At 43.3% G+C, this 26,742-nt stretch overlaps 1 protein-coding gene across 1 annotated transcript in view; it reads right to left on the bottom strand.

The window, feature by feature from the left end:
- Window positions 1–4,062: 4,062 nt before the first annotated feature.
- The window catches only part of Cad89d (cadherin 89D), a 68,096-nt gene continuing 45,416 nt past the window's right edge, over window positions 4,063–26,742 (bottom strand). The window contains exons 8-22 of the mRNA XM_076821418.1: window positions 22,759–23,722; window positions 20,701–20,859; window positions 18,769–18,946; window positions 17,615–17,873; window positions 15,114–15,417; window positions 13,012–14,729; window positions 11,410–11,622; window positions 11,154–11,242; window positions 10,932–11,015; window positions 10,780–10,848; window positions 10,256–10,459; window positions 9,603–9,806; window positions 7,566–7,730; window positions 6,498–6,859; window positions 4,063–5,585 (exon numbers count right to left, since the gene is read on the bottom strand). Of these exons, the coding sequence (XP_076677533.1) occupies window positions 5,554–5,585; window positions 6,498–6,859; window positions 7,566–7,730; window positions 9,603–9,806; window positions 10,256–10,459; window positions 10,780–10,848; window positions 10,932–11,015; window positions 11,154–11,242; window positions 11,410–11,622; window positions 13,012–14,729; window positions 15,114–15,417; window positions 17,615–17,873; window positions 18,769–18,946; window positions 20,701–20,859; window positions 22,759–23,722 (5,004 nt within the window). The 3' untranslated portion in view covers window positions 4,063–5,553. The remainder of the gene's footprint in view (window positions 5,586–6,497; window positions 6,860–7,565; window positions 7,731–9,602; window positions 9,807–10,255; window positions 10,460–10,779; window positions 10,849–10,931; window positions 11,016–11,153; window positions 11,243–11,409; window positions 11,623–13,011; window positions 14,730–15,113; window positions 15,418–17,614; window positions 17,874–18,768; window positions 18,947–20,700; window positions 20,860–22,758; window positions 23,723–26,742) is intronic.

The following is a 26,742-nucleotide window of genomic DNA, read 5'->3' as shown; positions in this document are numbered from 1 at the left end:
ACCTGAAGAATAAAATGATATTCTTTTAAAATACTGTTGCCAGTATAGTCTACAGATTATTGTGAGATGTGGAATGATTCAAGCTTCCAAGAATTTCAACTAGAATTTCCTGCATCTCTCTGAATGAAGGTCGTGGGAAACGTTTCACTTCTAACCCGTTGCCGTTGCAGGACGCCTGAATCGCAAGCGGAATCCTCGCGAGCCTAGAACAAAGCAATTGACACCGCGAGCTGTCCGTCACAGGCAAACGTGACTGGCTGCGTCCCACGCAGCCAACACCACCGAAACATGCATTCGATATATCGACTACGAGACGCAAGCTTGTTATCCAAGCACGTTAATGATGTACCCGGGCCAATACCACGGCAGCGAGGTATCGATTGCTATCAGGCACAGCTATGATCAGCAGCGCGCGATGTTAATCTTTGGCTACATGCCTCTGCGCCACTTTGCGCACTGGTTAATTGGAGATATTGCGTTTTGCTCTGCCAGAGAGAAGGATCTGTGCTGGGGGCAGGCAGATCGATTATATTTTAACAGACTCTGGCGACAGTTTCTTGTCACGGTATGGCATAGAAACAAAGTTGCAAGGTCAAGCTGGCAGAATAAAGGGTGGATTAAACTCTTGCAGAAAACAAAGTGCCTTTAGAGTAATCATTTGCATTTGAATTGAATCCGAAGAATATTTAAGACTATTTAAGAATAATTTCGTTATCCCACTTATTACATAAATGAATCAGATCTCTTTGAATTTCGAAGTGGAAGAGAACAGCTGCTAGACGATGCTGATTGGTCGGAACATTTCAAGTATCAGGGTTAACAGAAGACTCCAGCCGTCTAGCATTCCCTTCGATGCGCCCGGGCAGACAACGTTCGTTCCATCTCAGTGCAGTTCTGTTTTATTAGCTTTGTTTCCACAGACACGAGAGCTAATTCATTTAAGCTTCAGACTGCATTGGCTCGTGCTCCCAAATCCTTCGTCCGCCAAAACTCTTAGGGAAACAAGCGTGTTATTTGTTTTCCATTCGCAGATACTTACACTCACGCATCGGAATTCGTGGGGGGTGAGAAACGTGAGTACATGTGCTGAGATTTAAACCACTTTTTAAAGCCCGCTTTAGTTGTTTTCGAGCGTTTAAACGTCCCCAGTCCAGCTTCGTTACTGGCTCCGCCGTGCACCGTGTTCATTGCACTCGATAAATTAAACAGCGATCAAATTCCCACGCGTTTACTGCTCGAGTCACGATATTCGTCTGAAATCATCCCGAAGCTGTAGTTCCCGTGCTCCTCGGAAATGATTTACGATCCAAGGCGCGACAATCTCGGCGGAGGGAGGTTTTTCCAGGCGACTACCGCAAGCCACGAGTGTTCCATCGCTTTTTCCGTTGCCTGCTTCGGTCCGCGCGCGATGCCGTCGGGGGAAGAAAAATTTCGGTAACTGCGCGCTCAAAGGAGGACCTTGGGGTCCCTCGGAACGATTAAGAAGAAGCAATCATCCGACAAAGTGGGTCTAGATGACTTGGCACATTTTAAATTAATTACTCCTCTGATATTTGCTGGGACGAAATACTTGGACCGGCGAGCAATATACAGCGAAGAGTTTCTGAAAGCCTTCGCTATAGTTCTTCAACTTATTACAGCTTCTCTGTGCAGTACGAGAATTGGACGAAATTTATTCTGTGATTTAATTGCGCCTTCCTGTAAATGTGCGCAATTTTAGAAGCTGGGGGGTGAAAAGTGGCGCCTCTTTCAAATACTTTGAGAGTTTGAATGCTATGTCGAGGAAGCATGAAATTAATAAAAATAATTAAACAATTTCGTTCCACCCTAGTGAATATAAAATAATATTACGTCATAGAAGATAGAAGTAACTTACTGTTAGAGTTAAGCAATAGGATTTTAAATATTGTACGAGTATAGCAAACAATTGAGTTGTATCTCGATTTTATCTAATTTCATAAATAGATGATCAAGATCGAACGTTTACAAGCACTTTTTTTTATCATATCGTGTATTTTTGTTATTTCCCGTGACAAATGTTGCAAAGCCACGAAACTACTTCTGCAGTTCCAATTAGAACGAGGGTCCACGAGGATTGTGATTTAATTAGAAAATTACCATCGTTGAATAGAGATCCCAGGACATGCGTCTTCCGGGATACAGCTGCAGCGTCTTCTGGTTCTCACGGCGATCGTCCCTGACATCTTCCAGTTATTCGATGTGTAAGTGGAACAATTACAACCGGCCCAACCCATTTGCAGATGATTTATTCGGCGTCTTATGAGGGCCTTCGGCAGAATTAGCACGCGTTGCACACAACGACCCCGTAACGTTACTTCTCCGAGCGCGACACCATCTTGTCTGCAATCTTCGACCAGTTCTATCTGCTCAACAGAGTCTTTCCGAAGTATTTGTTATCCTCACAATCGATAAAAAAGCGATGTACACTAAAACCAAGTTAGGTACTTTTCTACCTTTTCTTTTATATTATCCTCATAAAATCTGTTAATAAAGTAACATACGACTCTGTTGAATCGAGAGAAAAACGGTTGCTATTGCACGAATCTTTTGGATGCTGGTAGAACACTGATCGATAGGACCTATTTTTTCCAGAAATTAAAAATTAATTTTATTCATTTTATTTTTATTTTATTTATTTATTTCCAGCTCATCTACATCTTCTCAAACAGTCATAAAGCTTTACCCAGAAGCGTTTATGACTTGGTTTATCCTCATTATCGTATTGCGTCAGAAAGGCATATCTTTAAACAATATCCACGGATATCTTTCCTTTCATAAACATTTCAAAGGAAGTTGTAATTCGTTAAAATGTTTCTTGCAAGATCTCTCTACCTTCTGCCATAAATAAACGATGTCACTGTTATTTAAAAGGATCACAATTTTTCTCAGCCATCTACCTGTCGAAAGAATTTCGCCAAACTGTAACACCATGGTGAATATTTGCATTCCTCTGATCGCTCGTCAAGAGGAACCTCGACCACCTCAGCGGTGCACAGACGTCTCCGTCGACGATTCTTCTTCGTCCCCGTCACGACGTTCCTCCTTTCCATTGACCACGATTCGGTGAAGCTCTTTTACCGAATCGCCGCCGTTTCAATGCCACTGTCACCAGCTGCCAAGGTCCTCGAAAGGTTCCCCGAGACCTAGAACGCGGCTCGGCCGCAGCTACACCGATAGATTCAAGGCCGCTCGAACAACGTTATATCGGTGACAGAGGGTAGGAAATCAGGAATCTCCTCGTACGACTCATTTGGCCGTAATTAAAACACCCACGCTGATTTGATCGGGGAAAGAGATTCCTGAGGTGCCCAAGCACCATACGGAATTACGGTGTGCCATTGTCAAAGTGACCTTCGAAGGTGTCAAGGACAAGGAACACGGTGGATGAGCATTCCGTGCAGTCGAATCGTTCGAAACGGTCAGACCGCGACAGCAAGTCGTTTTAATGAGCATCATTCGAGAATTTTTCAGCCTGGAAAAAATATCTACCAGGAGAATTCAGAATTAGGAGTTGAGGGGTTGAAATGGTAATCGACGGAACTGCCTAAAAAGAATGAAAAACAATTTTTTTAGTGGGAAAGAATGTGAAAGCCACACGCGTTTTTTTTTCTACTGAAAATTTTAACTACTGGCACTTAGCTCGTTTACCACTTCAATTCCTCAATTCATATTCAATTACAGCACTGTCTATGTCAATGAGAATTCTTTTTGTATCTACATATGTGCTAAGTTTGTATGCTCTGACAGTTCCATAAAAGTAGAGATGAACTGTATTAACAGAAGGACTCGATTTCTGAAGTCACCTTTGGAAATTTGAGAAAGCTAATGCTTTGTTATAATTAGTGCAATCTGAATTAAGTCTCTAGTCAATAGTAATTCATTTGAAGAAGCATTAAGAAGTGATTAAAGTGGCGTCCATAAAATTAATTGCACACATCGATCCATCTTGCCATGGATTGCTGGATTTGTTATGAACATTGCATATAACTTTATTAACGATATATGATGTATAAATTATACAGTATTACATACATATGATACACTTTCTTACAGTGGTTTTTAAATATATTATATATATATCCATTGGAAATAGCGACGGATATTGGAAGATTCGTGTATTCACAAAAAAGAAGGGTGTATCCAAGCAAGAAGTCATTTGACCAGAATGTATCCGTTGTCGATAAATTTGATTTGTAGCAGGCGAAGGAAATGTTTGTAACGGCGAAAGTAATCGAGTTTAATTCGTCTGATTGGAGTTTTGAGCTCAGCAAATCTTTTAAATCTTTAAAAAAGGAAGAGAAATGAAAAATAGTGACTACACCGCTTGGACACACGTATTCACACGACTATAACGTACTGTACACAAAACATTTACACGTTAGAAAATTATTCCTACACGATAAATAATATTTAAGTCGCGGCGAAAGCCTAGTGATAACGAATGCAACACGTAGAAAAGGAAACACTAATGACGAATCTCAAAGTACCGATGAAAGCTTCCCGCCTATTTACAAGAATGATTTACAAGAAACGACTTTCGAATTAAACGACAAGTACTTTGGTAACGAGATGACACATTTCGCGTGAACGTAACTTCACGTCGCAATAGGAAGTGGCTCGCGAATTGCAAACGTGTTCCTCCCAGTCGATGCTTCGTTTCCCTCGCATCTCAAGACTCAACGTTATTGGTAACTTCTTAAAAAATAGAACACTTCTCAGTCGCGCAGAATCCTCCTCTTGCTCGCGGCATCATTTACAGAATACCGATCGAATTTCGGGGAGACACAGTGTACACAACAGCGGACTGAATATCAATTCTTAAGTTGACAAATAAGCAGCTTCTATCTCCACTTTTTCGAAGAAACGGTGTTATTTATGAACCTCTTTTCTATACAAAAAAATGATATCCAACTAATTGAGCGTCCAAAGATTAGTTCACAATTGTTGCAAAATCAGACGATAAGTTATTTCGACAACCGTGATTTGTAATTTGAAAATCACTAAAAAGGACATCCTCGAGTATAAGAAGAATGTAATCCATTTCAAAATAAGAACACATCTAAAAGAAATCACCTTTTTGTACTTTACGTAATCTGAATCTGAAAAGAGCAGCAACGAAAACAAACGCAGTTATCGCGTGGAAATGCAGAATAAAAATCGTTCTACCTTCGCTGACAATACAAATGGCAAACGTTACCAGAGGCTCGTGCACCGCTGTCCCCGAAATTCGTCGACCTACTTCTCGATCATCCTGCACGTATCAAAGGATGAACGGTGCGCGCCAAGAAAGGAACAGAACCAGCGGAGCTGAAAAACCATCCCTGCCGTTGCAGCATGGATCATCGAAGGAAATTAATCTTATCGCTCGTTACACAGGGAGCATCGTGCAAGAAGAGACAACCCTTAGAGAACGCGGGCAAAGCCGTGAACCTTACACAGCGAATGCTATGGACAATAAGAAAAACTCATGGCCAGGAAGACTATTATCTTGCTCCCCTTCGAAAGTTCTCCCTCCACTAGGTCCCTCCAGCATTAATACAGCATGTGGGTGCTTCTCGTTGCAGCTGCAACATAGGCGTAACACTCAATCAATGAATATCCACGAGACCTGATATAGGAGTAATCCGAACAATTTTAATTTGAAGATTTATTTAGCGAGGAGATGGACTAATACATTCTAATCCGCTTCAAAATAACCACTGCACCTCGTTTGCTAAGTCCTTTAATAAGATGGTTATGGATACGGAGGTTGCTTCGAGTAATTCTTACTTGAAATAATCTTTAAGATGATGCACATACGCGTGAAAAAATAGAGTACAATTTCAGTCACAGCGGATAGCATTGCGTCTGACCACAAACACACCTATTTCACTTACTTTTATAGCTTGCTAACCTTCCCAAGTACTAACGTGTCTTTTAAACTGTGCAATGCTTTTAATATTGCTTATGAAGATATATGAATGTATCAATAATTTTGCTGAAAATTCTGAAACAGAGTTGGGCATTAACTAAATAAAAAATTATTTAAATAACGGACCGAATAAAAGTTACTTTAACTTTAGATTATTCGACGAATAAAGTTAACTCGGGTTAACTTTATTTGACCCATGACGAATAATTTTTTAACTTTTATTCGTTCTTCAAAATTTTATTTGAATACAAATTTTGCCCATCTCTGCTATTCCATATAAAGTGAAGCAGCTACTGCATAGCATATATATATATATATAACACATACCAAAGTGTCAGTGTATTCTACTTTACTTTTAATTAAACTTTCATTCTATCCAGACTGTATTAAAACAGTTTTGTAATATCAAAATTATAAAAAATACAAAAGTTCTTTGTAATTCCTACAGCATCGATTCGACTAAAAACGCGATTAATGCACTCGGAAATTAACATGGATAAAAGAGTTATCGAAAATATTTCCCGATAGAATCTCGAATTTGCTGCAGGGAATCTAAGGGACTCACCGTGGAGGCTCGACGTGTTTTGCATAGAGCTCGACAGTTGGATCTCGTTTCCTGGATGCTCGTGTATCACCGTCTCAGTGATATTGTTTTCCGCCTCGGAGTGGGCGCGACGGTGCTCGCGCGTGTGCCCGTCGTTCTTTCGCCTCTTCTCGGTCCCGACGCAGCAGCGTTGCTCCCTCTGCAACGTCATCTCCTGGGAGTAAACGGATTCCCCGTTCGAGAAGGAGTTAAAACGCTGCCGCCTCCTGGAGGTCGCCTGATTCATGCGTCTCCCAACGACGATCGAAGGGTCGTGGCAGCCTCGCGAAACATCGTTAGCCCTCTCGCGACGTTGCAGGGACTTCAGAGAGTCCTCGTAACCACTGTACAAAGAAAAATAAAAAATACGAGTATGAAGGACAGAGTGAAAGGGAAAAAAATTTCGCAGCGACACATGACAACGCGTGGGGATGAATTTAGGTGACAAAAATTACCCATTTTGGAAACATTCTGTTCGGTATACGCTGCACTGCTAGCTTCACAGATAAAAAATTTAAGATCCTAGATAAGAGTATGCTAGAAAGTTTGAAAATTATCGCTCAAGGTGGTCTCTTTGACGATCTTATTTAAGGGTAGCGTTCAATGAAGCTGCGATGCAACTTCAAAACTTTATAATACGTTACTGCTACCATTACCGCCACCAACAAAGCTCTAGCATCAAAGAGGAAGGAAAGTATCCATTTCAGACGAGACACTCCGTCCGGTAACCGATACCCAACGCACGTGCGCTGCTCCCAGAACTGAAAGAAAATCTAGGAAGATTGAAGAAAATCTGGAGGAGGACCGAGAATGTGCGAACGTTCGAGGATATCAGTCTCGAGCCGTGGAAAGTGTCTCGCCTGGAAGGAACCCCGAAGTCGTCCCGGGTGTCTTTGCATCGGGCGGGCGATCTCGTTAAAATTCTACGCGAGCGCCCGCGTCGAGATCTGTCGCGGTGATCCAGGAGAGAAGGATCGATCGACCTGGCCCCGGCCAAGACTCTTTTTCAATTTAGATAGCAGGAATAGCTCGGTAAGTAATTCGACTTACTTGCTGCTCTCGCCGCTGGAGGGGCTCGACGAGTGACTGCAGTGGCAGGAGGCGCGCGCCACGATCCCAGAATCCTGACCGCTGGAATGCAAGGACGTCGCGGATGCCTCGAGGCCTTTCGGGGTCCCTGTCGTCCTCCCGGCGTGCTTACTACAACCGCCCATCCTGCAACCACCCCCGACGCTCTACCATCGACATCGCGAAAGATATGGAAATTCCCTGATACAATATTTGGTATATTGCCTGATCGGCCTTGCCAGCCTCAAGCCGGACGCTCTCATAATAAATGCATTCCTTTCCGTCGCGCTTTATTTAATTCCTCGGCTGCCACGGCTACTTCGGCCGCGTTGTTTGCGCTCGCTGAAATTTCACAGCGCCGGCGAGCACCATCGGGCCGGGAGCTCGGCAAAAATACGCGATTGTTGCCGGTGGCACGCATTAAACGGTACACCGAATATACTGCGGGAGGAATCGGTCGATATTCGGCGGAATTTATCGGTCGTCGCGCTATATCTCGTGCGCCCCCCGGTGATGCTGAGTTGGGGTGTTCGCTGCGCGCTCAGGGGGGTTCGTTATTGGAGGTAGAATTCGGCAGAAGCTGGCTCTCCGTGGAAAAGTATGTCGAGGGTGCAGGTTAAAGAATTTTATAAGTGGGAATGGATTTTGTAAACGAGCAGCATTTCTTGGGATTTTTAGGTAAATCTTTGTAGGGGTTAAATAACAGTCTATTCTCAATGTATGTATAATGGGGTGGATATGTTAAATAGTCTGCAACAACATTTGCTAGATGTTAAAAGGTGAATTTAATAGATATTGAAAGTGAAAGTTCATTTGGGAAGACTTTGTTCTGCACTTTCGACTTACCTTTATCATGGGGTAATAAGTGACGATAATCACCTGAAGGATAGTATTTTAATATACGAGTATTATTAAATTAAAATTCTAATGTTTCGGGAACGTAGAGTTAGGCGTAGACGTCCTGCAAGAATGGGCTGACCACGTATGGATGATACTACTTAAACCGATCGAATGTAACGTCGTGCACGTTAAGGGGTCTTCCTTACATTAAATAAGGCTTTTTTGGGGGGACGGAGTCGCGAATTTCTTACGTTTTCATAGAAACGAGGCGGAAGGAGTCTTATGTAATATTTTTTCAACCTAATTTTCAATTTGAGTAGCCAAAAAGGTGATGTTTCATCGCACACGCGAAATCGAGTTGAATCAATTAGGTATATAAACCATTAAAAGAATTTTAATAACGGACAAAATGCAATGTAAAAAATATTACGATAGGAGGACAGGAAGGGAGGATATAAAATCTTACGAATTCTTATACTGGGGGTGGGAGGGGTAAAAAATCCTCAAAATTACCCTTACGTAATTTAAGAATGGCCCCTAAACGCCTGTATCACTAGTACTATTTGATATCTACTATCAAATCCTGCAATGAATAGTACTACTTCTCCATCATTCACAAACGATTTCTAAATTAGCAATTCTAAAACTAGGAAATTTCAAACAATACCTTTTCTCAACAAAACTTACAAGATTCATTTACGAAATGTTACCACACCCCATGTAACGATATCCATATCGTAATTTGAAAATAGCAACCGCTACCACAATTCTCTTTATCCCCCTTGAATCTCTAATAGTCTCTTCACTAACTGAACATCCAATCAACCCTAAATCACTCTCCATCAAGTTCTGCGTTACCCTTTAATACACAATTGAATACCAATTGCAAGCAACCTAAATTTTGCTTTCATCCCTCAACTCGCTCGTTGACATTCGGTATCAATTTAATTAAATAAAACGAACTGAATTAATCCCTAACCAATATTCAGCAACACTTTAAAACCGTAATATCTTTTTGAGCATAGTTCAAGATCACAAGATCACCAAACTCCCTACTAAGAAATACCATTCTTGCACCGCTCGGGCGTCTGCGCGCCTAAATTCTTCGTACGTTCGACTGTGAACCTTCACACGCTCGCGCGACCCTAACGGAACGGTGACATCAATTAATGGACTTACGCGTGGAAGCGAGCACAGTTGGCTCCGTGCTCGCAGAGACTCTGTCGCCTCGGCATGTCTGTGCAGAATGGTTCAGGGTCGTAGTGGAGGCCGTCGACGAAGGTCGGGAACAGCGGCGGCTTCTGCAACGTCGCGGTTGGATCTGCCAATGCGAAGCCAATCGGGCTGGTCGTCGAGAACATTGCTTTCTCCCGACGTTTCCGTCTGACGAGTTGAAATTCAGGAATCCCCGTTTAGAACGGACACTCACGTGGCGTGATCGCGTCGAATTGAATAAACGGGTTCCCAGAACGAACATGGCGAACCAGAACCATGGATTTTCGTGATTTTTACATACGAATGATAAAATGTGCAGTAGCTTTATGAGGGGACTAGATATTTAGGGGGAAGTGGACTGTTCTTTTTGAATTTCTATGCATTATTCGGCCGAAAATATTTCAAATTTAAGATGTCCACGTGAAACTATTTAATATTACAAACTAGGATCCGGTATTATGAAATATTCTTTCAACGGAATGTGAATTGTGTATTTCACATTACATTGATTTGGCTACTTCTTCCATGGAGATTGGGGAAATTGGTGGGGCAGCGTGTTGAATCGTGGCATTGAGATCAGAGGTAGCGAAGGTAATGGAAAATCGTGAATCTCATACCGTTTATTTCGGCGAACACACGTGACGCAGAGTGCGGTGACGAGGGCGCCCACAAAGACGACACATCCGAGGACCACGACACCCACTTCGAGGGTGGATAGCAGGTAACGTTGATTACCTCGGCGCGGAGCGCTTCCGGCGATGTCCAGGACATCGTACTCGTCCAACTCCTGCTTGATCTCCATCTTCTTTGTGCGAAACACACTGAAAGGAGAAGTTGATTCACGGAGAATAAACACGGACGTATAAATTAATTAACTGAAAAATAGTACGACTCTGCGTTCAAATATATAAAAAAAAGATAATACAATTTCCTTCGTTTCTAATTCAAAGAATATTTACCGCGAAACTTGCAACTTACATTTATCAAATCTTTAATTTAAAAATTACAAACTTACAAAAGAATTTTACTAAGACTTGAGAATAAATCTTCTGACGTTAATATTAAATTTAAATTAAACATTTTCGTGGGTGCAAAGCGAAGGATTATTAAATAATTTGTGTGAACAAATCGGTTCGCTTACTTGTGCAAAGTGTCCATGTCTATCATGACGTTCAAATGCGGATCGATAGCGTAAAGATACACATCGGTGCTAAAAATGAAGAATATTCATTGTACAGCAGTCTCCAATCATTTACAAGCTTCTGCAAAATCCAACAGAATTTAATCACTCACGACATAGTATCGATCAAGTTCTTCTCAATGTGTGGTTCCAGCTTCCTCACCCGTACGTCCAGGCCCGTCACGTTTTGCAGTATCCTGAATGAAATTCACAACACCAAATCATTCAAACACATACCTCAGACTATAGACATCGCTATAAACGAGTTCAGTCTGCAGAAAACGATCAAGCTGCAAACAACAACTACTTCAACCAAGCCCCACTATAACACTCACGCAGTGATGTTCTCGAGCTGTGGCTCCAGGTCTATGGGTCTTCGCCCGACCACCATCACGACCTGCTTGTGGTCGTCCAGTACGTACACCTTTGAAACAAACAACGGTAGCATAATGGAGGAGAGATAGAAAGGCTGAGTCAAGACGTGACTTCCATCTTACAGGCCGAGGGAGGAAGGTTGAAGAGCAAGTTAGCTTCGTCTCTGTCTCTAGCGACGGGTAATTACGGCGCAGTGTGAAAGGGGTAGGAACTTACAAAGACGTTGGCAATGCTGCTGCGACCATTCTCGGCGCCCCGTCTATCCGTGGCCTTGACGTCAAAGCCGAAAACGCGTCCAGCGTCACGGCCAAAACTCGCCACGGATCGTACTTGACCGCTCAGTGGGTCAATGGCGAATCGTGGGGCGTCTTCTCGGCCGAGAATTTGATAACGTATCTCTGCGTTCACGCCCTCGTCAGGGTCTTCCGCCTGTGGGCGATTAATTCGGTTACGAGCTCGTTTTTTAGTCGAGAGCTTCATTGACTAGTGGGGATGCGCTGGTGGAGGTAGGATGGATCCTGAAAGGATGTTGGAGTGTGTCTACTGCTCTCTGTTACGTAGGTAAGTGGGCACGATTTACAAGGGGTATCGCGACGGAAAGTATTCTACGGGGGAAGTCGAGAAGCTTTAACTGTAGATCATGGAACCCCTCAGGAACAATATTGTCGGCTCCGAAGTACACTCGGAATCTTCGCTGGCAGATTTGCTTTATGCGGTACGAAACTATTGGGGTTTCGAAGATTTGTGCGTGGCATGATACTTCGGGGGAATTGAGTGGGGCACGTGATTGTCTCGCTGCTTACGAAATTTGTACGATTTGTGTGTGGCGTATGTTGTCTTAATAGTCTATTTGCTTTCTTGTTTTCTTTTCGCAGAATTTGGAAATTATTTAAGGAGGAACACCACTGTGACGACCGGAATAGTAAGCCGTTTTTAAGAATTTTTTTCAGGAATAATTTATAGTTTTCATATAAAACTTTTATTACCTACCTTTAGTACAATGTCTTTAGACTCATTCGACCAGCGCGCGTGGGGAGTCTATAAGGTTAATCAATATATTAAAATTTATGCATGCTTTTTCTATTTATTTATTTTTATAGTCTCTTAAGACATTGTACTAAAGCTAGGTAATAAAAATTTCATATGAAAACTGTAAATTATTCCTGAAAAAAATCTTAAAAATGGCTTAGGTAATTCTACGGCCGTCACAGTGGTGTTTCTAACCTCCCTTAAATGAAATACTCGATTTCTTGCGCTGCAATAAGGGGCATTAGTAAGTTTCGTTCCAAAAGATTATTGACGAGTACGAAAAATGTGTAGGAAAATTTAAATTCATCCCCTTTAGATTCATATTGTTATTTTAATACTCTTCGCTTTAACTATATTCATTACCACCGCGTAATTATATAAATAATAAAGCACGCTAGTTTTCACACTTGTCTTTATATTAAACTCGCCAAACTGCGAAGCAGCTGTTCCATTCCGCCCCTAACATCTCCTTCAATCTATAATTCATCCTCCTTCAATACAATAATCCCCGCAGTAAAGCCTGTTTATTCCCCAACCGCACGAGAAATTGCTCGCGTCGAGTCGGAGAACGAGCCCATTGCCGAGTCTCGAGGCACACACAGGGGAAAAAGCCGAGAGAAAGAAGGGGGTAAGAAAGCCGGGGCTTCTGAAGTGACGATGAAAGGGGAGGGAAAATGCAAGAGGCGACGCGAGAAGCGAAATGAATTAAACCTGGGTTACTTGGAGGCCTCGCGAGCGCATACAGCCGATGAAGATACACTCGCTGTGAATGCTAGCGAGCATACGTACCTCTACTTTCACGACCTCATAGCCATAATAGGCAGTGGTGGGTATAGCGGCGAGGATGGGTCGGCCCTTTGACTTGAATCTGGGCGCATTGTCGTTAACATCCTTCACCCTGACAACGACCCTGGCCTCGTTAGGCGCCAGACCATTCAGCCTTTCACCGACAACCGGGTAAATCATCACGGGCATCCCGCGACCAATCTTCACCCTGTCGACTCTGACCTTGGCCTCGTATCGATCGTTCACCTCTCTGTCCACGTCGGTCGTGAGGTACAGCGAGCCGTTCTTCGGGTCCACCGAGAACCGCTCCCTGGAATCCGAGTCGTCTGCCACGATGCTGTACCTTATATAGTCACTCTGGCGGCCATCAGCCAGGTCCAGCTGGGCCACCAAAACCGGCGTCGAAGCGTTCTCCTCGACCTCCACCTCGTAATACCGATGTCTGAACGTGGGGGTCCTCTGTACTTCGTTCTCAGCTTCATCCTCGTCGTCGTCCACGTTCACCACTGTGACCACCACCATTGCGGTGGAGGTTAGACTCACTGGTAATCCAAGGTCGCTGGCGATCACCAGCAGACGATGACTGCTCTGTGTTTCGTAGTCGAGACTGCCGATCGTGGTGATGAGACCCTCTTTGCTGTCGATAGCGAAGTACTGCTTGCCAGGCTGCTCCTGCTGGCTCAGGTCGAAGAGGATCAAGCCGTTCCCATTACCAGCGAAATCCGTGTCGTTGGCGTGCACTTTGATCACCTGGCTGCCTACCGGGCTGTTCTCGAAGATGGAGGCATGGTACACGGGCAGACGGTCTCCGCGATCGTCTGTCTCGGTCTCGTCGTAGCCGTAGAACGTTGGAGGGTTGTCGTTCACATCCAGAATGTTCACCTCGATCTCCACCGTGGAGCTCAACCGCGGCAAGCCGTTGTCGCGAGCTATCACCACCAGGCGATGAGCAGCCACGCTCTCTCTGTCGAGGACCCCGCTGACCCTGATGATTCCTTCGTAGGGGGCCACGTCGAAGGTCCCCGAGACGTTGCCAGGATTCTCCAAGTTCTCACTGCCGGATGCGATCTCGTAAGTAACGTTCGCGTTCGGCCCGAAGTCCGAATCAACAGCTCTAACGGTGCCAACTGCGTAGCCAGCGTAGACGCCCTCGGGAACGTCAAACGTGTACCACGACTTGTCGAAGATGGGTGGGTGATCGTTCACGTCCACCACGTGGATCCTGATGGTGATGTTGTCAGACAGGCCGCCACTGTCCCTCGCCAGGACGAACAGCAGGATGCTCCTCTCCGCTGGGAGTCCTCTGGCCACGGATATCTCTGCTGATCTTGGGTCGAGGTGGAAGTATCTGCGGCTGGTGGTGTCGAATCGTCGCGATCTAACGGCGTCGCCGGAAGTCGTCTCGTTCCCCAGACTATACGTTATCGCGGCGTTCGCTCCCTCGTCCTTGTCCTCGGCGAGCAGCCGTATTATCGGGGCGCCGATCGTCGCGTTCTCGGGCACCAGAAGAAGGGGAGAACGACGGCTGCTGGGGGCCTGGCTTCCGGCAACAGGCTCGCTCATATCGAGCACGTCGTTCCTCTCCAAGGAAGGCTCGATATCGGGCTCGCTCGAGACACGAACACCCTGATCCGGCAGGACGATCATGCGGATGAAACTGGGGGCATTGTCGTTCGCGTCTGTCACCGCGATCTTCATGTCCGATTCCGATACCAGGCCGCCTGAAAAGTCGATCGTGCGAAAGAATGTGTTAGTTTTTGTCGGTGTGGATTTGCGTTAGTGTCTATGCAAAATGGCAATTGCGGTTTCTTCTCTGGGAGATGCGCAGTTTGTGAGGAACTGTGGTGAATGGAAAACGTAAAGGAATACTGTTTTTGAATTAAGGTAAGTGTTGTGTATGGTTGAAATAACTTGAATGCAAAGAATGAAGGATATTATTGAAGAAAAAAATATGGTAAAAGTTTTGGTAACTCGAACAAGCTAACTTTGAATGTAAATTAAGTTGATGTTTGTTTGTTTTTAAATATAATATGTATACCTCCATCGTTTTACAATCTAGAAATCTAAGATCTGTACTTGGTGTCAATAGGAAAAAAAGAACTCACCACTGTCTGTCGCGACAATTTTGAAGCTGTAGTTGGCCTTTTCCTCCCTGTCCAGTACACGATCATCGATTCCTTCGAAATACACTAAACCCGTCGTTGGATGGATTCTAAAAAGCTCGCTGCCTTCGCCGTGAAGAGTGAAGGCGAAATTCTGGTTGGCACCCTCGTCTTTGTCCGTAGCAGCGATAGGAATCGTCAGGTTGACTTTCGTTCCTGGTGGACTGTTCTCTAGAATGCGTCCCTCGTATAAAGCCGACGTGAACATGGGTGGATGGTCGTTTTCATCGGTAACGATGACAGTCACCTGAAATTATTCATAAATTTTCAGGAAAAATATTTGGTCGAAAATGACCATATACGCTTGAAGAATAAGTTGAACGAAAATTATAAACACCTAGTGCATAGCTAAAAGCACCTTATCCGTGTTAATAAATATATTGGAGGCGGAAATAACGTTACTGGAATTACTTATGTATTTTACATTGTTTAGCTGAAAAATGCTTGAGTGATTTTTAAATTGGGAACGGCTGCACTTTTATCACAAAAAAAGCTAGATACCGTTGGAGTACATTGTATCAAGTACGCAAACATGACCTACATCTGGATTTTCACATTAAAATTTTTAAAAACCATTGCCACATCCTTGAAACTCCTATTAACCTCCACACACCAATATCCCAAAAGTTGTATCTGCAAGCATCCTACGGTTCAAGGACGACATTCTGAACACCTGTGGTCAAGTAGGGAAAAAATCGATAAATTTATTAGAGGAATGATACCGTGGTCGAATTTTAAAATGTAAAAGTCTGGGTCAAGGGTTCTGGATATAACAATTTTATAGAGAGTTGAATTCCCTTCGATATTATCCTCATTTCTGCGAAATAAAGTCAATTTTCCAGGGTCCAAGAAAGACATATAAGGAAGAATGTGATAAACTGGAATAAAGCTTTGTCACGTACCCTGAAAATTCTTCACTTTAGTTTCTAAAAATATAGTTTAAACATTGACTGAATTCACATTTCGAAAATATTTCGAATTTCTTTATGAAATATACTATTTAATTTTATTATTAAATATTCTCCTTCTAAATAAGCTCGCTCGTACCACATTCTTTAAGCTACCCTGCAATTCAGAGCCTAATATTAATTCAAAATTCAACCCACGTACTAAAAATTAATATGAAATAAATCTTCCAACAATTGAAAGCTTTTAAAGAAGCAGACGCAGCTCCCCTTATACAAAACACTTGTCCCTTAAATCATCATAACAAAAGGTGAGGCCTAGTCAGTTTCGAATTCAGTTATACGGATTAAAGTACTGTATATCCGATTCTCGTGTAAAATATGAGATACACCCTCGTAAATCGAGCATGATGGATGGTCTACCCTACGTCGAGCCGCAGGAGGGGGAAAGAACTGGCAGAGACATAACTATTGTCCAATAGCATTATCTCATACATATACGAAACGTTACATCTCAACTGCTCCAGAAACCTGCAAAGTTTGTAGCAAGAAATAGATCCAGGGTTCAAATTTAAATGACCGCTCCGACCACATTAACTATGTATCTTGTCTACAGACAGCTTCCAACCAATGACCTACTATTCAAATAACCATCATACGGATTTATCCGAATCGAAAGATAAGAGAGGTGCTCGAACAAGACAAACGCTTTGTTTCCTCCAAATTGTATCGTGAAACTTTCTAGGCCGTCCAATGACGCGGATTTTGAGAGAAAGGACTATACCGCTAGCCTCTAGTTTCGAGGGTCTACTTTCTAACCGCAGAACTGGTTCTCCAGAGTTATTTTTTATATTTCTCTCACCTTCTCTTATAATTCTTAGAATAGTTAAAGATGCAGATCTTTTTAATTGGAAAAAAAGTCTGCTACACCTTTTTTAGTTTGCTCTCGTTTAAATAGCTAAGGGAAGTTTCTTCATACCATTCATGATCCAAGTAGATATACAATACTTCGAATTCCGTATTATTTTCCTTCTGTATGTAATATTACCTTATACTAAGAGCCTTCTATTGAAGCAGCAATTTGTAAATTAATTGCAAAATTAGTAAACCAATGAATGGCAATTTTCAAGAATAAAATATATTAAATTCACACCTATTTATTTGAACAAATGTCACATCGGACAGAACATTTAGAACCACTCTTCTAGACCGACAAACTCATTAATAATCATTAAATAACACGTCCTAAATAAAAAGAAGCTCGTTCAAATACAAAACCTCTTCCAATGCTTCCTCTATTTTCCTCAATTTACACTTTATCCGCCAGAGAGCACCCAAGTGTCAATACAACCCTCCCTCAAAGACAAATGGACCCCATCCATTTCCCGTTACTTTGGCGCCCAGAAAGAAACTTCGCTCAGCATCATTTAATAAGTTCGTCGCACCCAACCGCACCCAACGGCGCCTCCTCGGTGCGCGCCGGTCCTGTATTGTATTCTTCCGCGTGGGGAGGGTGTTAATTATCTGTGGAATACTTACTTGGAAAACGCCGACTCCGCGGGGGCTTTCTGCAATTACGGTGATGCTATAATTCTGCCTGGCTTCGCGATCGAGACCACGGGGCGCGTACAGGGCGCCGTCCTCTGTGATCGAGATATCGGGGACATCTTGCTGATTGACGATAAAGAAGCGGGTGGTGGTGGCCGCGCCAGTGCCATTCTGAGGGAGCACTTGCCCGATGTACGTGCCAGGAACGTTTTCCTTGGCGTGGAAGACGAGAGGAGCGGTGGTCGTTCCTCTGCAATCAACGGCCATCGAGTTTCGGATAAGCAAACAGAACTCCAACGGAGTCGTCGACATCTGACCTTTCGACGGGCTCGCGCGGCGAGATCGCCGCATCGATCGCGTCCCCCTCGAGAAATCGCGCGCGCCCCTTAGCCGAGCTTCCCTTCCATCGAGGCTCGCTTTAGAACCGCGAGGTATCTCCCAATCTAGACCTCGCGATGACGGACGACAACGGAGGGGCAGGACCTTATCGTTTTTACATTTTGAAGATATTGGGGATGAACGGGGTGGGAGATTGAATAAACTTTAGATGGGGGTTATAAGCGAAAGATCCGTAGGTACTTGGATTGTTTCTTTTAGGGAAATAGGATAGGGTAACTGAAGGCCTTGCAGCAAGAGGGGTGCAACTCCATCTTTACCAACTTCAAGTAGATTAGGAAAAAGGGTTTATTAAATTATTGCTTCGACTTAACAATAGAAACAGAGCAGAATTCATCGAGATTTGAAGGGTTTAACGGTTCATCTTCTGGGCGTGATTATTTGAGTAACTCTGAAGAATATTATATTATATAAAAAATACTAAAAATACACTGCGGAACATAAACCTCAAATTTATGCACTGTAACTCATAGAAATGAAACGCTACTGGCCAAATAAAGCGGGGCCGGTTCTCTTAAACTGGCTCGATTGAACTCTACCACTCGTAACAGATCGGGGCAACCTCGAACAACTGTCCGCGAAGAAATTAAGCCTGACGAACAGCCTGGGAAGGTCAGCTATCTAGACAACCGATCTCGATTCTCTCATTAGCAAGAGAAACAGAGGCGGGCGTCGTGGCGCGTTTCACTTTGAGCTCGTTATAACGTGCAATGACGCCCTGCCGGTGTATAAACGGTAGTTCCACTTACTTTGTGAAAATGCCCCTCTGGTCGTTGGGGTCGACCACGTGGATCGAGACGTTGGTGATCAGCATCAGCTCCCTCTCGTCGGTAACGACCGCCTCGAAGTCGTAGGTCGATCGGTCGAACCGCTCGATCTCGTCGACGACCGTGATCGTTCCCGAACGCTCCTCCACGGCGAAAGGAACTGAAATCCCATCAGCGGTATGCATGTATGCAGCATGTGTTGCGTATTAGCATCGACGAAACAGCCGCTCCTTGCGGCTGATGCGCGGAAATTAGGGTTGCCTATTTAGGCGAAAGCTTATGAGATCGTTAAGGCCCTACGAAGTGGAACTCGGTATTCGTTATCCCTTCCGGCGCGCAAATTTTCTATCGCCTTCGGGAATTTCATGGCTCATCGGCGGCCCTGCTGAATCTCGAGGCAGAACGGCAAGTGGGGGAAAAATGTCTCTTGCTGGGAATATAAGATTCTTATACTTCGCGAAGAAAGTATTCGCTGAGTCTATGTATAGCACTGGTGGATTTAAGGATAAGGCCCAGATGGCAAACGTTCTGAGGGGCCCAGTTTTGGGAAAAAATGAAGAGATAGCTTCAGGGGCGTCCGGAGTCTTCTTTCCAGGGAGGTGCGGGGGGGGGCAACTTTGGGATGATGGTAGAGAAAAATATACCCCTCTTGTTTTTTAACCCATTTTACAGTGCCAATTTAATTAAAAATTTAAAACAGAAATTTAAAATTTATTCCCTTTTTTAGTATAAACTTAATAAAGATCAGTTTTGAAAAACTGTGATAAGTGATTTTTTTCTCAAAAGCCAGTGGGTAACTGCGCCTTTCGCCCCCTCCGGATAGCTTACTAAAAATGGGCTAAGTATAGTAGTACAGGAAAAAAACATGTGATAAAATCATAATTTTTTTCAGAGATCAGAGAAAGGATTCAGTAATAATTGGCATACAAAGTTCCTGATTTGTTCCTTTGTTCTGATCGCACTGTAACTTTAATATTTGGAAAACACTTATGTACACGCAATGGAATTAGAGCGTCTCATTAATTCTACTTTTAGCAACACCTGATTCAAGGTTTGCAAACACGATGCTTGCTCAACTCCTTACAACCTTATGGTCACTGTAAGTTGTTAAGACGTCCAGATTACGGTTTGACTTCCTAAGCCGTTCTGATTGCGAGTTCTACCTCAAAGTTTAAAGTGAAAGTAATAGTATTCCTTCCGTGGCTACTTTCGGAGGCTGCAACACTAGAGAGGATCATAAACAGTTCCGAAACTCAATTAGGTACGAGCATAAAAGTTGAGACCAATTTGTACGAGATCCTCGTCACGGTTTTTAACGAAGACTCGCGCTCTTTTCGATTCTGCTACGAATTATCGGCTACATCGTACACGTATCTGGCAAACCTTTTAACTGGCTAGATTAAAGTATGAAATATTTACGAATGTTATTCCTAATTCCAATATGAATTATATAAAAAAAAATAAGCTTCTCACACCTGAGCGCTATTACTTGTATCTAAAGCGAGGAATGGCGGAATAACTGAATACACTCATGCTGAAACTATAGAAGTACATCAAATGAATAATTCACGCATCACTTTCTCGAATTCCTTATAACTTGGAAAATGAAGCCTGTGCAACGTATGTTCATACATTTTTAACTATCAACGAGCACTTCAGAATCACCTCGTGTAGTCATTAATTAACACCTACATACAAGCTGGAAAATAATCAATCTTGCCGAATCATAAGTACCTACTGTCTAAAATAATATCCTGCAAAATACAGACTCAACAATATTTTTCAGTAGACGCAGCTCGATTTGGAACCCTACTCAAAATCCAAATTACATCTCGAAGAAGGGTAGACATGTCACACAATGGGAACTTCGCGCAGTTGCGCCTATTAATTAATTAACCACTCTCGAATACATACCTCCTTCCTCGTAGCCGTGCAAAAGATCATAGATGAAGTCATTCGTCTTCACAGCGTCGTTTAAGCGGATTTGACCGACGCTAGTGCCGACTGGCACATTGGCACCGACCCAGAATTCATAAGGAGCACCCACGAAGTCCGGTTCCAGGGATGTTGCCCCTACAAGAGGAACAGGAAATAGGGCAGTTCATTACCATTCGTAATCTGTAGTCGGGAACGCGAATAGACAGCTGCACAAGCAGAAGTGCATTAATCATTTTGTTACTGTGTAGTATTTATTATGGGCCATCGTGGCTAGTTAGGATTTGAAACCTGTCAATCGCGGGCTTTTTTTGTTTTATGGCTATTTCCAGATATGGCAGGAGGCCACCAAGGTTCGAAGTCCCTGTTTTTGCGTGAGTTTGAAAGCAGAGTTGGGCATTAACTAAATAATTTTTTTTTTAATAACTGATCGAATAATTAATTTTTTTAATCGACGAGAAATTGATTTTTAACTTTTATTCACATATTCGAGATTTTTATTTACATAGAAATTTTGCCCATCTCTGTTTGAAAGGCAAAGAGCTGGACTTTCCCTGCAATGAGTCAGGGAAATTCCCCACGGTGACGCACACCAAGGGCTGTCCGTGAAAGTGCCCATTCCCGAAGGGCAACCACCCCAGTTCAGGAACCTTGGTGACTCCTCCACGTCCAATCAGGGAACACCGAATTTTTGGCTCCCCAAAGGCCTCCCCAAAAACATCGTGTCTTATTATTCTTTCATTTCAATTACTTGCAGTTTATTGTCGCTGAGATTTTTGCCTCATGATAGAATAGTCTCACGTAAAATCTCAATAGTGAATTCGCACCATAAGACTTCAGTCTTTATCTTGCAATAAAGTTACAAGTTCCTACCATCCCACGTGAATTTATTTCGCAATTCGTTTTGGAGACATTAATTTGTCGAAAGAGCGACGGCCCACCCCCTTCTGAGGAGGGACACCCTTGTCATCGACGTTGCGTGGTCAACACATTTCGAATATTATGAAAAGGTTTCCTCTATTTCAGGAGTATTACGAAGAATACCCTCCGCAGGAATGCTTCAGAATTTCCTTTCTCGCGTGTCGCGCGATAAAATTCCAACCGATGTGTGGAAAATATCTGTGCTACATTCACCGAATACCCCAGAGATACGAGGCGTAGATTCTTACAGTTGAAAGAACGTGCTCCTTCATGTATCTAGATTCTTATGAACCGCACAGCAGGGAAAAAACCATATCAATGATGTCCGATGTGTGCCAGTCGCGAATATATTTGGTTGGAGAGCAGCTAGTTTGATAAGAATCCGATAAAATAATTCAAACAGACACATTTGATATTCTGTTCTGTAGTAATGTGTCCCGTTGCAAAGCATTGTATGAAAAAAAAGCGAAGAATCGAGAGTTTTGGAGAGAACGTGATTTTTCACAGCAGAGAAGACTTTAGGTTTTCCTAGGAAATATTTCATTCGAAAAATTTAACGAAGCAGCTTCTAAAAACATCCCATATTTTAAAGCCAAAACTCTATTCGTCTCAAGGCTTTCCCTAGGAAATTCTTCCCTTAAAGAATCCTACAAAAGTAGGAAAAAACGTACCCCATATCCCAAAACCCCAATTTTTATAGCAGTTCAGTGAAAATTATACATTCTACTTTGTCTAATCCTAGAACATCCTTTACTTAAAAAATCCAAAAAGCTACTCCCAAAACATAACCCAGGAACCAATTCCCTGTAACAGTTCAATGAACATGAGTGCCATTGTAGGAAATGGCACCACCTAAGAACATCCCCCAGGAATCCAAAAATCTACTTGTCGTAAAAGTTCACTGACCGTTATACACGTGATCCCAAGTCTTCTCCTAGCAAATAATTCACTTAAAGAATCCTATAAACTTGCTCGTAAAAACACCCCGACTAAGCCAGAAATCTATTCATCACAAATAATAAACACAATTATACATTTCGTCCTAAGTCTTCTCCACTCAATGTGCAGAATATGTCTCCACTTCCCTCAATCAAAAATTCACACAAAATAGCTCACCATCTGATCGAAAGACATCAATAGTGACAACAGCCAGAGAGAACCTCCTCTCGCTGGGGTTGGCTGGTTGATCCGCAGCTTCCACGAATATCGCGTGTCTTCCCTCAAGAATGGGGCTCTCAGCTACTGTGATCATACCGGTGTCCTCGTCCACCTTGAAGGGTGGCGTGCGAGTGGTCGAGTTGCCGGGCTTCTGCAGCCTGTACTTCACCATACCATTGGGACCGAGATCGTCGTCGACCGCGTGCACCTGTCCAAGGACAGTGTCCAGCTTGTAGTCCGTCCTGGCGATCAACTCGTAGAGGTTCCCAGGTACGAAAATCGGATTGTTATCATTGGCGTCCAGCAACGTGACCCCCACGTCCACGGACGAGCCATTTTCTTGGCGAAGGCCGTCCCGGATGACGACGCTGGGCTTTCTTTCTATGGCGAGGACCTTCATTCGTAAGTGGTCTCGTTTCTCGCGGTCCAGGACCGACTGGTCCTTCACTGTCAGCCAGCCAGATTTAGGGTCCACTGCGAAGGCACCGGATGGGTCTACCAGCTTGTAATCGAACTGGCCGTTCTCCCCTTGGTCCTTGTCGCGAGCAATCACCTGCAGCACGCTGAAGCCGTTTGGCAGGTTCTCCACGATGCTGATGTTGTACAGGTCCACTTCGAACTCGGGCAGATTGTCGTTTAGATCTAACACTTCTACTTCGGCGCGGGCCGCAGCTGTCTTCAAGGGGTTGTCCACCTGCGAACCGTGGATCTGCAGGGTGAAGGTGTTGGACGGCAAGTTCCTCTCAGCGTCGAGGTCGATCGCCCGTTTTAAGAACAGGGTGCCGTTTTTGGGGTCCAGCTGGAAGAAGCCTCGCTCGTTGCCAGAGATTATGTCGTAACGCACCGGCACGTTGATGTCCAGGTCGCAGTCGGTCGCCTGAATTGGCGTGGTGAAGTTGATCTGCGTGAAGATCGGGTGCTCCTGCAAGAGACCAGGAGGGAGGCTGTTAGGGACAATTCTGAGGTGATACTTTTGTGATCCATGAATTTTTTGTCTGGGATATACTCACAAGGGATGTCCGGCAACTCGAAAATTCATGAAAATCTGAAGCTTTGCAGAAATGTAACTCAAGTGATGCTAATAACGTAACTATTTTTTGGTCCGGCAATAAAACGGCCCTAAGGGTGAAAACACCACCTCGAAAAAATGGTGCGTTTTCAGATTATAATGAATATCTACGAAACTGTAAAAGGTATCGAAAAGAAGTTGAGTTCAAAGTTCTATTTTTTTAAGACCTATAAAGCGGCCATAATAAATTTGCGAAAAACACAATTTTTTCCAAATTTATCCCCACCACCATTTTTTTCGACAATTCTTTGTCAACATATTGTAGGATATCGAAAGCCATAAAACTTTGAATTGAACCATTTTTCGATATCATTTACGATTTCGCAAATATTCAAGATAATATGAAAACTCACCTTTTTTTAGGGGCTGTTTTCACCCTTAGGACTGTTTTATTACTGAATATTTTATTTCAAATTTTTTTTGAATTTTGGAGTTGCCGACCTCCCCTTGTCAGTTGACAGAAATAGTGTAAGTTTGAAGATGATAGAAACGGATATGAAATCTGTGAAAGGGTCCTTAGTGTTTGTCTCTTCGAATGTGGAAAGTTTTGTGGAAAATTTTAAGACAAATAATGGTCACTTTCCAAGTGCTTCCCAGCGCGTTTGACCAACGGCCGAGTCCAACCTCCAGCGTAATCGCGCTGAATAAATCTTCGCGACCGACTCCGCGCCGCGAGTATCGCTCGAAAGTCGAACTCTCGGCGGCCAGTGATAAATATCGCGGGTGATCAGTGCCGCGCGATCATGTTTTCCACTCGGGGCGAAATTTATACCTCAAGGCTTTTCGCGAAGGAAAGTATTAACCTCTGGCATTCGCTGCGAGCGCGATGTGGCACAGCCTGGATTAACGCGGTGGCGCGTACCACTGATCGGGGAACGAGACGTTTCGTCGCGACGAATAACCGACGCTAATGGGACAGAAAACAGTATCGAACTTTCGGAGAATGGATTGCTATCGTACGTGGATCCGTTGCCGAGGAAATCGACATTGAAAGTCCAGCCATTACGCGCGCGCTTAACTGTGAAACTCGATTTAATGGCACCCACCGCGAACACACCGCCGTTTTTACGCGGCGTCGAAAAAATCCAGTCATTCATGGTGAAGAGCTCTGTTGACAGAGAACGTTGGAAATTAGAGAAAGAATTCGGTAGAGGAGGTTGGAAAGATTGGGGAGCGAATATTCTGTTCGAGGTTCATAGCCTGTTTGTGGATCAAGAAGTTTCCAAATACGACTGTCTTAGAAGCGGAAATTCGTAAGGAAGTACTTATTTCTTTGCCTGTTTTTTTATGAGCAATGTTGTAATATCAGAACACATGGTGTGTTCAAGTTTTTATAAATACAGACAAAAGGTGACGAATATGTTGTGAATATGAACCAGAGATCCAAAATAACAGTTATTTCAATTTTTGGGGGAAAAAGGCGTTAAGTAATCCTATCATCAACCCCTCCACTAAGCACCTGTATTACCAGACTTGTAATTAAAGCATGTAACGAAATCTAATAATTTCAATAAGTCTATATGTATAATTTAGATTATTATCGAATCTGTAGAATCAGTTATCTGCACCGTCAATTATTTGCACGAGAGAGGGGTGGCTTACGCGACGAAGGGAAACGATCGCCAAGGGGTTAAGGGGCGAACTCAGCGCGGCCACGAATCGATTGAATTTACTTCTATAAAAAGAACGAAAATCTGCTGTCGTGCAAACGTCCTGGCTCGAGGAAGCGATGCGCCTCGATGACCGCGTAGAAAGTTCCCCAGAGTCGGTTTGTTCCGTAATACGCGACTTCCATCGACGATCATCCAGCGTCGCGCATTGACGCGGTCATTGCCGGCGGATATATCTAACGTAAGTGGCAAAGTGTGGTCGTCCCGCGATTTCGTAATCGAGTCTCCTCCGCTGGATGCTTAATTATCACTGGTTCTGCACTAATATATACTCCGACATTTTCCAACATCGAATTACAAGGCGATTAACAATCACTGCAAACCACTGACCACCCCTGACACACTTTTCAAATACCCCAATTTTTAATTTCACCCGTGGTAGGAGGTTGATTATCTAAGCAGCGTTTAACCGAATGATTGACTATCGCTACAGCGTCAATTAGAGAAAGAAAATTGTTCCTCGAGGTTGTTGGATAAGTTACATAGTTATGGCACCATCTATTACGTCGCTGCAAATGTTCCTTCGCTTTATTGAACCAGTCTTTATTAAAGTAAAAATATTAAATACCTTTCTAATTAAAGTGGCTATCTACGACCTTTGCCACTTTTCTGGCAAAAGTGCAAGTGCAATAAAAATAAACATTTCCATACGCCTGACAGTGAGCGAACGAATTTTTGCACTGACTTAATACAATAGATGTTAATAATCTTATTATATCAACATCCATCAGATTCACTACGACCCTAGTGTTCCAGCTCTGTGTTCATTTTGTTATAATATTCTGCGAGTAACTAATGGTACCTTAAAACCCAATCGATTCTCCACTCTAATCACAAACCTGGCCCTACAATCTTTCACTCAAATCTCACTAAAATTCCCTCCCACCATAAAATAATGAAACCATTAATATTTCGTGAGTACACGTGTACCGTATGTTCCTCACATTTTCCACATATCTCTCCATTACTCTGCATACGTAATACATATGAGGCATTGTACCCAACCTGCGAGTCGCGACCCCCACTGGGTCGCGAAGTATTTTGTGGGGGGCTGTCACGGTTATTTTTGGTTGACGATTTTTAGCACTTATTTATATGCGTATGGTTACATTGCTATATTCTATTTTAGACGTAACACTGATTTTTCATAAATAGAGGAAAGTAAATATTTACTTTACCTTGTATGGGGAGGCAGTCGCGGGT

This window comes from Andrena cerasifolii, chromosome 10 (genome assembly GCF_050908995.1).
Source record: "Andrena cerasifolii isolate SP2316 chromosome 10, iyAndCera1_principal, whole genome shotgun sequence".
Classification (NCBI taxonomy): Eukaryota; Metazoa; Arthropoda; class Insecta; order Hymenoptera; family Andrenidae; genus Andrena; species Andrena cerasifolii.
This window is presented reverse-complemented; position numbering and strand designations above follow the sequence as displayed.